This window comes from Pogona vitticeps, chromosome 2, assembly GCF_051106095.1.
Source record: "Pogona vitticeps strain Pit_001003342236 chromosome 2, PviZW2.1, whole genome shotgun sequence".
Taxonomy (NCBI): Eukaryota; Metazoa; Chordata; class Lepidosauria; order Squamata; family Agamidae; genus Pogona; species Pogona vitticeps.
In genome coordinates, this window is record NC_135784.1 from 35829769 (window position 1) to 35842036 (window position 12268).

General features: G+C 42.1%; 2 protein-coding genes across 5 annotated transcripts in view; one reads left to right on the forward strand and one right to left on the reverse strand.

Moving 5' to 3' along the window:
- Positions 1-12268, forward strand: part of KCTD6 (potassium channel tetramerization domain containing 6) — a 48346-nt gene that overhangs the window by 33774 nt on the left and 2304 nt on the right. For 2 of the 3 annotated variants that reach the window (XM_078388810.1, XM_072989318.2), the window contains one exon: positions 594-2131. In XM_078388810.1, coding sequence (XP_078244936.1) covers positions 594-1280 — 687 coding nt within the window. In that variant the 3' untranslated portion in view covers positions 1281-2131. Of the gene's footprint in view, positions 1-593; positions 2132-9547; positions 9708-12268 lie in introns of those variants that run through there. The other variant, XR_013542790.1, reaches the window with a different exon arrangement.
- ACOX2 (acyl-CoA oxidase 2) overlaps positions 5286-12268 on the reverse strand; it is a 40802-nt gene continuing 33819 nt past the window's right edge. For both annotated transcript variants that reach the window (XM_020795384.3, XM_020795385.3), the window contains exons 14-15: positions 9561-9693; positions 5286-8018 (exon numbers count right to left, since the gene is read on the reverse strand). In XM_020795384.3, the coding sequence (XP_020651043.3) occupies positions 7956-8018; positions 9561-9693 (196 nt within the window). In that variant the 3' untranslated portion in view covers positions 5286-7955. The remainder of the gene's footprint in view (positions 8019-9560; positions 9694-12268) is intronic.

Consider the following 12268-nt stretch of genomic DNA (forward strand, 5'->3'; position numbering starts at 1 on the left):
TGAGAACGCAAGCATTAAGGGCAAGTTAAATATGGTTCTTCTTGATGGTGAATTATGCTTATCTTATTTACTAATTTATCCCTAGTGTTTTGTACAATTATGTCACCTGTTGAGTTATGCAGATGGAAGATGCTGTTATTTTTGAAATCACTGATAGTTTTTTTTTTTTACTGTGACTTACACTTGAGTGAGACATTTTTAATACCTGGCATCGAACTCAGGTCTTGAGGAGAGTCTTCCTTGCAGCACTGCAGTTTAACCACTGTGCCACAAGGCAAAAAAGAAAAAAAGGTTTCATGCTGGTTTATGGCAAATGATGAGACTGCAAAGGAGAAATAAAAATACTCTGTTTATCAGTAGATTGGCCCATTTCAGAAAGGGCATTAGAAATCTCAGTAGGTTCAAAAAATACAGGATTTATAAATTTAACCCTTATCTGAACCCTGCTGTACATTCCCCAGGGCACTGGAATTCCTTGGGGTACAAGAGGTGTCTATGCAAGATTTTCTTTTTATCTGCCTCAAGGAGTTATGAGATTTTCTCATGTGCTTTTGTAAAGGCTCTGAAATCTTCTTCCTCCTTCCTTTTTCCAGATGACTGAACCAGTCACTCTTAATGTGGGTGGTCATTTGTATACAACGTCGCTCACCACTCTCACGAGGTATCCTGATTCCATGTTGGGGGCCATGTTCCGGGGAGACTTCCCCACTGCCAGAGATTCTCAGGGCAATTACTTCATTGACCGAGACGGACCACTTTTCCGTTATGTCCTTAACTTTTTACGGACATCAGAGCTGACGCTTCCTCTGGACTTCAAGGAATTTGATCTGCTTCGCAAAGAAGCAGATTTTTACCAGATTGAACCCTTAATACAGTGTCTTAATGACCCCAAACCCTTGTATCCTGTGGATACATTTGAGGAAGTAGTTGAGCTTTCCAGTACACGCAAGCTTTCAAAATACTCCAACCCAGTGGCGGTGATCATAACACAGCTAACCATCACGACCAAGGTCCATTCGCTGCTGGAAGGCATTTCCAACCATTTTACCAAGTGGAATAAGCATATGATGGACACCAGAGACTGTCAAGTGTCTTTTACCTTTGGGCCGTGCGATTACCACCAGGAGGTTTCCCTCAGAGTCCATCTGATGGAGTACATCACAAAGCAAGGCTTCACCATCCGAAACACAAGGGTCCACCACATGAGTGAACGAGCCAACGAAAACACGGTTGAACACAACTGGACTTTCTGTAGACTGGCACGGAAAACAGATGACTGATTTTTCTCTTCCCTTCCTTTTTGTTTACTCACTTCAGACACTAAGTAGCCACTTCTCAGAACCATGTATTAGAGATTGGAGTCTGGCTCTCCAATTAAAACAATATTGGAGGCACTCCCTTTATTTTTTTGTTATATGAGTATTTATTAATGATTCTTAGGACTGGAGAATGGATATGTGCTCTAGCCGCTCGTCTTCTGTCTTGTGACAAACGTATGCATGTGCCTGCTCAAAGTGTCAAGACACTTTTAAAAAAAAGATAAAGGATGACGTGAAAATCCTTAACTCAGAATGCAAAATAATATTACTCCACTCCCCCACCCCAGGTTTTACAATAAGGTGTAAAGTATGAAAAATTGCTTCCTGATTTAATCTGTTTAGTGCTATTACAGACCACTGTGAACAAAGGAGACACTCCCATTCAGTATGAAGGTCTCCTACCCAAGCCTACAAGGAAATAGAATGAGGGAAGCTTCTGCACTCTGATTGGTTAAGGTGAATGTAGGGAAGAGAAGCTGAACCATGCAATCTAATCTAGTGTTCCTAAATCATTAAGTGAGCAGTATTACGATTTAGCTACCAACAAGTTACCTCTGACTCCAACCTCTGCCCTGGTTTTATCTTCAAGAGTATAGTATTGTACAGTTACAGCAACTGTTTCTTTCTATGCATTATAAATCAAGCCACCAAATATTTGAAAAATACAATTTGAGAAGTATTTATATTGGATCCGGAATGCAAAAACATCCCTGGGTTAGAATTCTTTATTTTTTAATGCCTGGTGCAATATTATTCCCAAGTGTAATAATGCTTGCCAGCAAAAAGCTAATAAAAATGAAATGTGGAAATCACATCTGTAATTTTGTGGGTTTTTTGTCCTTTTTGTAAACAAATTATGTACTCTTAAGGAGGCGTGGAAGTAAAAGGAAATGAAGCAGATATTGCAAAGAACAACAACAGGGAAATTGCTAATTATAAATTCATTGTCTGGGTATTTTTTTAAAAAATCAGTCAAGCAAATGGTAAGGGTGGAAATTGAACAATAGGCTTCATAATACAATGTTGGTGGAACTTGGATTTCCTTTTCCTACACCTGCCTGTAGGTGCCAAAAATTGATCACTGGAGGGTTCTCAATCCCAACCTTCTGGCACTGAAGGTTGTGGGGCAGGGGAAACATCAGGAGGTTCAGTGATTTTGGAGGAAATGGTATGATCCAGCAGAAGTGTCCACCCTTAGATCTTGGCCCAAAGTCACAATGAACCTGCAGGCTTTAGAGAACCTAAGCTGTAATGGTGAAGACTGATGGAATGTGAGCTTTGCCTTACAATGGCCTGCAGGCAGCCCATAAGACCAATACAGACACAGAAGCAATTTTCCTAACTTTTCATCAAAGTGGCTTAAACATTTGTAAATCTGTGGTTAGGAGAAGTAGTTTGTTGGCTTGTATATATCATTCTTAATAAATAGGCATGTGCATGAGTGTCTGCCACCTATAACATGTAATCTATAACATATTATTTTGGAGTTTATGAAAGAAACCTCCTTCTATGGGAGAAGGCTGACTGCCAAAGAATTGATGCTTTTGAATTGTGGTGCTGGAGGAGACTCTTGTGAGTCCCCTGGACTGCGAAGAGAACAAGTCTATCCATTTTGAAGGAAATCAACTCAGAGTGCTCACTGGAAGGACAGAACCTGAAACTGAGGCTTCAATACTTTGCCTGTCTGATGAGAAGAGAAGACTCCCTGGAAAAGACCTTGATGTTAGGAAAGTGTGAGGGCAAGAGGAGAAGAGGACGACAGAGGATGAGATGGTTGGACAGTGTCATTGAAGCGAACAACATGAATTTGGCCCAGCTCCGGGAGGCAGTAGAAGACAGGAGGGCCTGGCGTGCTCTGGTCCATTGGGTCACGAAGAGTCAGACACGACTAAACAACAAACTTTTGGGGTTAATAAGGGCAAGTTTTTAAGAAAACTGATTTTATTTTTAACCGACAAGCTACTTTCTTAAAAGAAGGCTCAAGTGACAAACTAGTTTTAAAAATACATTTCAAAGACTGTGTATCCAGTCAAAATTACCATTCTTGCACTTCTGACATTTTGATGGGGGACAGCAAGCTGCTCACTGGAGGCGAAGGGGCAAGGAAAGACAATTATACTCCCCACCCCTTTCAAAGACCCAGTGGTGTGAGAGGCCAGCCTGGACAGTTGTATTGTTACCTTGTTCAGTACCCCGCAGTCCCTCTGATGCTTGATGCTGGGAAAGAAATAGATGCTGCTGCAGCTTCCTCTCTCTGAGGACCAGGCTCTTCATTTAAAATGGTGTGCAGTCGCTCTTTGTAGTCCTGGCATCACAGTGTGATGAGCTCTTTCGTGCATCCAGGCAGGATGCCTCATCTGGAACAGCTTATCACTCAGGCCGTTTTCATAGGATCCAAGATCTTTTTGAATGTTTTAGGAGACGGCGACACACATGATGGGGTGACTACATTGACATATGATGCAGGGAATGCCATGAGATTGGTGTGTGTGTGTGTGTGTGTGTGGCTTTTTTTCTTGACCACATGACATAAAAACCAATGCAAATCAGCTCAGACCCCCCCACACACACACACACTAATCCTTAGTTTTTTCTTCCATTGCTGGGACTTTTACATCAGATACTTTTTCATTGGTTCAACTGGTATGGTCACAAACAAATGAAAAATAGTGTGTGCAGGTGTGTTCGTGATTAGTGTGGCAGCATAAATGTACCAGGAGATCTGGATGTTTGCAAATAATCCATTTTTTTAAAAGGCTTGGTGCCAGCACTGTTGTGCTAGGGCACCTAGGCATTGGGGGGGGGGAGAGAGAATTGCCACTGAACTCTTGTTTACAGCTTATTAAGATAGTTCCGTAGCTGTGCCTCTTGCAAATCAGGAAGACTACAGGAGTTACATTAACAAGCTGTAAACAAGGCTGTGTGCCAATTTCCTCCTCTTTCTCCATGTGGCCATTTAATGAAAATTTACCTGAAGAAACCCAGCTTCCCAAATGTGACTTCACAACAAGTGAATTCATTTTTCTCACAGTGCAGTCACACCCTCAGTTGAGGATTGCAGAATTTGGGATGATCTTGCTGAAGATTTGGGGGAATTCTGCCCTGGAATCACATCATATAATCATATAAAACTGGAAGGGATCCCAAGAGTCATTGAGTCCAAGTAGGAAATAGACAGCTAAAATATCTCTTGACAGGTGGCCGTCCCATCTCTGCTTTAAAACCTCCAGTGAAGGAAAGGCCACCCTACTCCAAGACAATCCATTCTAGAGACAGCCCCTTCATATCTGAGCTTGACCAAACACTTACTGTACTATATGCTGTTGCCATGAATAAGATTTAAATTAAAAATTGGCATGCAGCTCAAGATGCTCTTTTTACAGTCTGTGCAGTTAGGGTTATTGCAGGAATCCCAAGATGGCTGTAGTGGTTGAATCTAGCACTGACAGGTAATATACGGAATTGCTAAAGTGAAACAGCGTATGCCACCTTCGCTTCCCATAAATGCCTGGTTCTTTCAAATTGGTTTGTGGGGGAATTAACTGATGCCCTACCTGTTATGAGTAGCTGGTTATGGATATTAAATGTAAACTGCTCACAGCATGTCCTCGGCACACTTACCTAGAAGCAGGCCCCACTGAACTTAGTAGAATTTGCTTCCACGTAAGTGTCTGAAGTCAAAATGTGGAAGAATGATTGCGGGATACCAGCAGGCGAAATGTAAAATTTTGGAGACAAAAGTCTTCTGCAGAATTTTATCTGAACAACCAGGTACGACATAAACAGTACACAGAGATGCCAAATTGTTCCAATTCCAGGTCCACTGGAATCGACTCCCACCCTTCTGTTAGCATGAGGTTGTAAAGGATCCCAATGCAAATAACAAAAGCTGTTCTTTCCCAACATCACCACCTCCCTTTTTGATGGCTGTACTAGTACCTCATCTAAAACAATACGGACGAACACTGTAGTAGAATATAATTTTATTTGCAGTGGTTTACTGTATGAATGACAAAAATCTAAAAATTGAGTGTCAGCATTTTAAAGTCAAATCATTAATTTTGTCCTGAATGTACCTCCATCGTCTCTTCGCCTTTCACAAAAACATCATTCTGGAGAATTGTACAAGATAGTGTTTTTTGTTTTTTTTTTACAGAAAGAGCGTTTGAAACATAACTTGAGTTTCCTTACAATAAGTTGGGCAGATATAGTGTGGCAGCCAAGCTGGGAGTACATCCTGTCTTCATTGCTTTTTGCCATGATGAAATGGATCACATAGCCTAGCCTAGCCACTTTTCTCCCTGCCTCAGACAGGGAAAACAGTGGCTTTAGATTACAAAAATCACATCCATTACATTTTTGTTATGCCCATCCTCCCTAATTTTAGGTCAGCATACATGGTAGTCCTGCTTCCCCATGGTTCATCCTTAACAGCAATCCAATGAGGTAATTAGGCCAAGAGATAGTAATTGCACAGGAATGATCCAGTGTGCAATATTTCTTAAATTTACATTCAAGATTGTCACGTTAACCCCCATCCAAGCAGATGGGATATTTTTATTCTCTACAGGCATGTTTTGTTGCAAAACGCACAAAAAAACCTAGACCTGCAAGTGTAGATGTAACTCCCAGCTTCTCTCATCCTTGCAGGCAAAGACAATGATTGCAGACGTTTTTGCCTTGTGATACAAATTGCATGTAACATGATCTGTTTACTCACAACTACATTCTCTCCTGCTTTGTTGTATGATCTTTTAAGAATAAAAAGCACTTGTTTCCTACTTTTACAATAGCCAGACAGGATATCTGTGCTTGCTGTGCTTTGCATTGTACACTGCCTCGACTTACGGAAGTCTTGACTTGCAACCAATTCGAGTTACGACCAGCTCCGGTCGCAACATTTTGCTTTGACTTGTGACCGGCACTTTGAGGTATGACTGGGGAAAAAAAGGATCCCTCCCTCCTTTCCTGCCCTTTTTTTAACCTTAGAGGTCACCTTAAGTTTTAAAAAAAAAGTCTCCCCCTGGTGGATGGATTAACAAGTGCCTTGAGATACAACAACAACAAAAATACACGGTCTGAACGGATTAATCACGCTTCAATGTATTCCTATGCGAAATTGTGCTTTGAATTACGACCAACTTGAGTTACAACCACCATCCTGGAACGAATTAAGTTTGCAACTCAAGGCACCACTGTAAAGGGAAAGGACATTGGATTTTTAAGTGAACTGCTGCAGAGGCACTGTGTGCAAATTGGCAAAAAAATTCTGACATTAAAAAACAAAAGGCACTTCTTGGCTGAAATTCTGTTGCTTAGTGTTGTTAAGTGACATTAAAGAAGGCCCACTGAATCAGTGGGGATTTGGAAACTCCCGTGTTTGGAATCCTGTGTAACTTTCATGGATTCAAATAGCCTTACTCTAGTATTGACTTACTAGACTAAGTAACAAGATTTCAGCCCTTGTCTGTCTCGCTTTTGTTCTGGAGGTGAAGAATTGTGTGGGTCTTGGAAGTTTTTCATTTCAACATGCATCTATGACAACAAAGCATTTAGCAAGTATTCCTCACATCCCTATGTACAAAGTAGGCATTTTATTATACTGTCGCTTGAAGAATGACCTCAAACTTCAGCCATTTGCCGTGTACATTCTTTCCCTTCCCTGCAAAGAACAGCTGGGACAAATAGTGTCTCAACAAATCTATTGCAGTCTGCTGTTGTCCCAGCCAATGTAATGTATCAAGGCAACCATGTCCCATGCTCTTTTTCCATGAGCCATTATGTCAAGAAGCAAAAATAGCCTGTGGTCATCCGTCCGTTGGCTCCATTTTGGGGAAAGAGATACACTGGAACTTCTAAGTGGGCTCGGGACTCATAAGACCTGCTAACCTTGACCCCAGCTTTTCTGCAAATATATATTGGTCCAAATATACCCCAAATTTATTGGACTGCCATTTTTTTAAAAAAAATATATGCCAGGGTTAAAAGTGGACAAATGCACACACACCTTTTTCCCTGTTAACATCCCAGTGGTAATTGTACCAACACAAAATCTGCTTATAAGGCAAAGATGGAGAGATCCATTCCTCTAATGTTGACCGTCAATTCCCACGTTAACGCTATGGCTGTTGGGACTTGCAGCCTGACACATTAAGAGGGTCACAGCTTCCCCATTGGTGCTGGTAGAGCAGTGGTTCCCAACCTTAAGTAACCTAGGTGTTCTTGGACTGCAACTCCCAGAAACTCCAGCGAGCACAGCCAGAGGTGAAGGCTTCTAGGAGATGCAGTCCACGAACACCTGGATTAGACCCAAGGTTAGGAACCACTGAGGTAGAGGATCACACCTGACCCCTGTTCTGAAAAGAACCCTGCAGCAGCAATTCCGATGGATGAGGCTGAATGTATGTCATCTGAAACTGGCTGATGCAAACATAAAATTGGGTCTGTTTTGTGTGGACAGAAGGTCCACATAGCTGTTAGTATTAGGTAATTGCCAAATCGTCTCAGTGGGATGGCTGAACATGCAAGACCGCAAAGCAGTCTGGCATCATATCTTTGTGCAAGTTGTATTACTGACAACTAGAAGTGTTGTTTCTCACTGCAGCCTTCGTTTCACTTCTCTCCTTGAAAATTTTTTTATAGTTTTGATAGGGCATTCTGGAAAAGAGGCTTCAAATAAGTCTTGAAGATCTGGTTCCCCTGTTGGGAGATAGAAAAGGAAAGATGACAGCAGGCATGCGGAGTTCAATTCCCCACTGCACCTCCTATCAGCAGAGAGCACATGCACACAAGTGTGACATGCCCCCCTTGCGAGCACGACATGCCCCAGTGCCCCCCACGCATGTAGCTTGCTCCCCCCAGTCGGTCCGCAGCCCCAAAACGGTTGGGGACCGCTGTCCTAACACATGCACCTGAAGAGACTGGAGGGATGCACAACCTGTAAAATATGGATTTTTTGTTAGATAAAGGGACAAAGACACACTGGCTAGATAGCTCAGTGAGTTTGGTATCTCGCTGCGAAGCCAGACATTGAGAGTTCAATTCCCCACTCTGCCTCCTATCAGCAGAGCCAGCCTGTATAGCTTTGGGCAAGCCCCACAGCACCAGGATGCCCCCAGAAGCAGCGAATGGAAAACCACTTCTGAGTACTCGCTATCTATATAATTCTGGAAAGGGTCACCAAAAGTCAGAATGGACTTAAAGGGACACTATTATTTACTATTGTTATTAAGGGAACAGAGGTTGTAGGTTCACATAACCAGCCTCCCACCTTTAGTGAGGGAATGTCGCAGTCCCACTTCAGAAATTTCCCGTCGCAGTGATCATATCAGTCCTCAATCTTCAGCCTACCCATTGCTTAGGACTTTTGTGTCAAGCCCCTAAGACAGGTTGATGGACTGCAACTCCCATTATCCCCCACCAGGTGGCTGGATGTGATGGAGGCTGCAGTCCAGCAACATCTGGAAAGATGTATGTTCCCCACGCTTGGCTTAAGCCTTATAATTAAACAGGGCTTTGTCTGATATAGTCTTCCTCACCAGAAAACACTCAAGAAAGAGAAGGTCTACGTTCAGTATGTTTGTCACACATATGAAAATGTGTATACACACCATGCCCATTATAAAAGGCAAGTGCTTAGTGAAATCTGCAAACCCACCCTCTAATGGTCCCTAATTTTAGAAAGTTTCAGACTTCCTGTGTAGTTGTAAGGGACAGCTACAGTATTTTGTGAGATTAATTACACCCATACTTGCATCACCAATACTGTAGTGGTGGTACCATCCCCCACAGCATGCTGAGGTCTTAAATCAAGATAATGGTGGCAAAGCTGAGCATTATTAATTTATGAAAATGACATCCTGCATTCAAAGGGAGATATACTCCATTAATGTATATCCATTAATGTATATCATATGCGACTTGATGGCACACAACAACAATCTACAATTCACCATACCTATGGTTTTGTGCACTTTGATCTATAATAATCAAAACACTTCAAAGTTCTGCATTATTCTAATCACAACGAGGCATCAAATAAGGCTAAGCTACATGATTTATAAAAGTTTAACAAAAACGTGCATCCTAAACAATTTCTTTTGTTTCCACTCAGCATGAAACGTAGACACTGCTTTGGTCTTGCAGAGTGCTGACAACTAATTCATGTTAATATGGGTTGCCCCCTTCCTTCTAGAAGCGAAAGTGCGGCTTTCTGTTGATTTTGACAGATACTGTTCTCACCTGCTGATTGGTTGGTGACTTCTTGGCCCATTCATACAGCCGCTCATAGACCCGGCCATCATAGCATCCAAGGGCGGAATTCAAATTGCCATCAGAGAAGTCAAACGCGTCCACCAGTGGCACAGCATCTCTCCTGGAAGAGTAAAGGTAACACTTTATAGCCTTGCTTTCCCAAGCACACAATATGAAGGACTACAAATCTAACTACAGTGGTGCCTTGCATGACGACGTTAATTCGTTCCGCGAAAATCGCTGTAAAACGAAAATGTCATCATGCGATTTTAAAAAGCCCATAGAAACGCATTAAAACCCAATTAATGAATTCCTAGGGGCTTCAAACTCACCGTTCAGCAAAGATCCTCCATAGTGCGGCCATTTTCGTTGCCTGTGCAGCAAGGAATCTGCCAGAAATCAGCGGGGGGCCTTTTTGAAACCGCCGATCAGCTGTGCGAAAATCATTGCTTTGCACTGATCGGTTACTGAAACAGGGGACCGATCATCGCAAAGCGAAATTCCCCCATAGGGAACATCATTTTGCGATCGCTTTTGCGATGGCAAAAACATTGACGTAAAGCGATTTCGTCGTCAAACGGAGTGCTCGTAATGCGAGCCACCACTGTATATAGATTATATGAGAACAGACACATACAAACAGCAGGAGTTTTTGCTTAGAAATATGAGGCAAATGTACAGTTCATAAGCAAAAAACAATAATCACCTGGTGGTGAAAAATAACAAGTGGGCGAGTGAACAGATTTCCCAATAGATTGGGTGGAGACCACTAGAGGAAAAGACCTGCTTTACATCCTAGCAGATCCTGGCAGTGAAAGAGAAAAGCTGGAGAGCCCACAGCATTCACTGATTATGTAATATTTAGAGTGGAACAGAGAAGAAAGGGCCCCATTAGTTATGTAAGATCAGGAATATGTAGACACCCTAAGGCAGGGCTAGTGAACCTTTGGCACTCCAGATGTTTTGGACTACAACCTCCAGAATCCCCTGCCTGTATTTCAGATGATAAAGGACTGTGGGAGTTGTAGTCTAAAACATCTGGAATGCTACAGGTTGGCCACCCATGCCTTAAGGGTGCCTCACGTGCATGCTCTTTGCCCCCACACTGTCAATTTCATACAGAAATAAGAGAAATGATAAAAGTGGGACCAATACAAAGAGTAATAACAGAGGAAGAAAGAGAATGTATTGCTGCCCTTCCAAACTTTGATCTCCCCCTCCCCTTTTTGCAGTTCCATATTGGTTAGGGAGCAAAACAATTTTGATTTCTTTATTGTTCGCACCAAAGTTCTGTAATTATTGTGCGGTCATTCTGGAACCATTTATTCTGGATTTAGGGGGGGAAAGAGGAGGAACAAGGACTGTCACAGTCCTCAATCCCAACTTTGGTTTGGCCACTGAAAAAATGATGCTGTCTTAAAACGAAATTCATCTAGTCCAGTGGTCCCCAACCTTGGGTCCCCAGATGTTCTCGGACTGCAACTCCCAGAAATCCTGATCAGCACTGCTTCTGGGTGAAGGCTTCTGGGAGTGTCAGTCCAAGAACATCTGGGAATCCAAGGTTGGGAACCACTGATCCTAGTCTATCTTTGCATCCTTGAGCAAGACACATGGTTTAAAGAGGTCAGTCCAGTGAAGATTCTTGGGATGCAGAACTCTGAGCCCACCAAGATCTAGTTCCGTGTCCACTAGGAATGATGACAAAATAACAGAATATACACAGAGCATTCAGTAGGAAAAGGAGGAACTAGGAAACGTCTAGACAAAGGGCAGGACATCCTGAAACCATGGTTCACAAGCATTATGACAGCGTTCTGTGGCTCTACTCAACATTTTGCCGCTGTACAAACAGAATGAAAAATCAGGACGTCTTCCTAAGTATACGGAAACACATGATAGGAAACAGGACACGGTGAGAATGTTATCCTCCTTTGCCTGGAATTAATGTAGACGATTTCGAAAAAAGACACCACATGCACTACCTGGCATTAAAAAATTCCCAATTAAAAAAATACTAAAATGAGATCTTATCTTTGGACTACTTGGCTATCAACTAATACAGTGGACCCTTGACTTACAGACAGCTTGACTTACAGACTTTTTGAGTTACAGACTTCTCTGGCCGCAAAATTTAGGTTTGACTTGCAGCCTGAGAATTGACTCACAGACCAGAAAAAAACCAAAATGGAACAAAAACGGCCTGTTACGGGATTAATCGGTTTTCAATGCACTGTAGGTCAATGGAGACTTGACTTACAGACTTTTTGACTTGGGAACCGCCTTCCAATACGGATTAAGTTCTGAAGTCAAGACCCCACCGTATAGAGTACAGATTGTCCGTTATTTTAAAATGTTTTATGTGTGTGTTTTCTTTATTGCCTCCATACTTATGGTGTCTAATCGAACATTCTTCAAAAGCCACCAGATTTTAAAGGTTCCAACACAGTTGTTTCTCTCTGAGATTTTTTTTTTTAAAGCTTATGTTATTTGAGTTTCTGCCATGTAACATTTCTGGTTAAGTTGTCGTGCTTTGTTTCCTGAAGCCAAAAAATTTTCATGAATACCTTTCTAATCAAAGACAGAATGTCAGATTTATGGTGGATAGAGCAGATGGTCTTTTCAGCTGGTGCCAGGGGTGAAGTATGGGGCACCTAGCTAAATGGATGAATCTTGACTTTCAATAAGAAAGTTTGAAA